The 1,595-nt window shown below is 38.8% G+C and overlaps 1 protein-coding gene across 1 annotated transcript in view; it reads right to left on the minus strand.

Annotated features, from left to right (window-relative positions):
* Positions 1–671: 671 nt before the first annotated feature.
* The window catches only part of LOC107697498 (protein 4.1-like), a 90,386-nt gene continuing 89,462 nt past the window's right edge, over positions 672–1,595 (minus strand). The window contains exon 20 of the mRNA XM_016498303.1: positions 672–1,594. Coding sequence (XP_016353789.1) covers positions 1,397–1,594 — 198 coding nt within the window. The 3' untranslated portion in view covers positions 672–1,396. The remainder of the gene's footprint in view (position 1,595) is intronic.

Below are 1,595 nucleotides of genomic sequence, written 5' to 3' on the forward strand. Positions count from 1 at the left end.
TTTTCAGGATTCTTTGATGAATAAAAAGTTAAAAGGAACAGCATTTATTCAAAATATAAATATTTTCTAACAATATAAATATCTGCTATCACTTAATTTAACACATCCTTGCTGAATAAACGTTTTAATTTCTTTCAAAAAAAGAAAGAAAATGTACTGACCCCAAACTTTTGAATGGTAGTGTATATTGTTAGAAAAAAAATTATATTTAAAATAAATGCTCTTCTTTTTAACATTTTATTCATCAAGGAATCCTGAAAAAAAAAGTATTTAAGTTTTAAAAAAAATATTAAGCAGCACAACTGTTTCCAGCACTGATAATAAATCAGCATATCAGAATGATTTCTGAAGATCATGTGACACTGAAGACTGGAGTAATGATGCTGGAAATTCAGCTTTGATCACAGCAATAAATTTGATTTTAATGTATATTAAAATAGAAAAGCATTTTACATAGTAATAATATTTCACAATATTACATTTTTTTCCTGTATATTTGATCAAATAAATGCAGCCTTGATGAGCAGAAGAAACTCCCATAAAAAACATTAAAAATCATTCTCATCCCAAACAGCCGCTTGCTTCATTTCTAAATGAATCCCGTCAGTGTGACGCACACGTACAAGAGGCATCCGGTCTGACGTCACAAACACACCACCACTGCTACATAGCACAACGCAGAGAGGAAGCTCAAGCAGCTCAAAGAAACACCACTATAAACTAGACGTCTTTGGTATAACGCATGCAGCCTACAAACCAGAAAAAAAGCCAAAAAGTTTCCAAATGTCCCTGTGACGGTACATTAGTGCAGTTTTGGTTTTGTGATCTTTGGCAGTGTTTACAGGACGACACACACATGCAAACGCACAAAAACACAGCGCTGTGTGGATACGATATCAGATGTCAATATATTGCGCTTTTATTTCTATCAATACTTAAGATGTGTGCTATTTATCTGTGCAATCAAATCATTTCAGTGGCATTACTGAAGTTTATGCTGCTCTTTCTCTCTACCAGCAGAGCGAAGAATCAATGTAAACGCACTTATCATATAATTATGATATCAAGTACACTAGATTAAACATGCACCACAAAGCTCCATGCAACGATACACGACATGCAGCGCACAAGATACAAGCCCCAGCATGCAGCGACTCTGAATATTGTGTTTATATATGTGTGTGTAGCTGAGTAGGATGGAATAAAAAAATCAACTTAAAAGGCGAGAGGATGGAAAGACAAACATTAAGACTCTTTCATTTATACTGCAATCGCTTCCTTTAAAACAGGCTAGAGAGAGGTTTCAGCCTTGCGCAGATAAAGCAGGATCTTCGTCCAGGAAGGAGGAAGGAGTGGGAAAAGGAAGAGGAGATGAGGAGAAGCGTAGGCGGCCGTCTCAGCTCGGGATGTCAATTACCTCCGAATAACAAATAACCTGCGGCAGGTGCTCTGTTTCGACGCGAGAGGCGCTGCCGTTCACGATGTGAGGCTCCTCCTCCTCGGCGGCAGCAGTTTGGGGAGTGGGCGGGGCTTCGCCTTGGGGGGCGTGTCCATTGGGAGCTTCGTCTAGTGTCAGCAGCGGCTCGTCTGTACGC

The sequence above is a fragment of the Sinocyclocheilus anshuiensis genome, unplaced genomic scaffold (assembly GCF_001515605.1).
Source record: "Sinocyclocheilus anshuiensis isolate Anshui unplaced genomic scaffold, SAMN03320099.WGS_v1.1 scaffold1452, whole genome shotgun sequence".
Lineage (NCBI taxonomy): Eukaryota > Metazoa > Chordata > Actinopteri > Cypriniformes > Cyprinidae > Sinocyclocheilus > Sinocyclocheilus anshuiensis.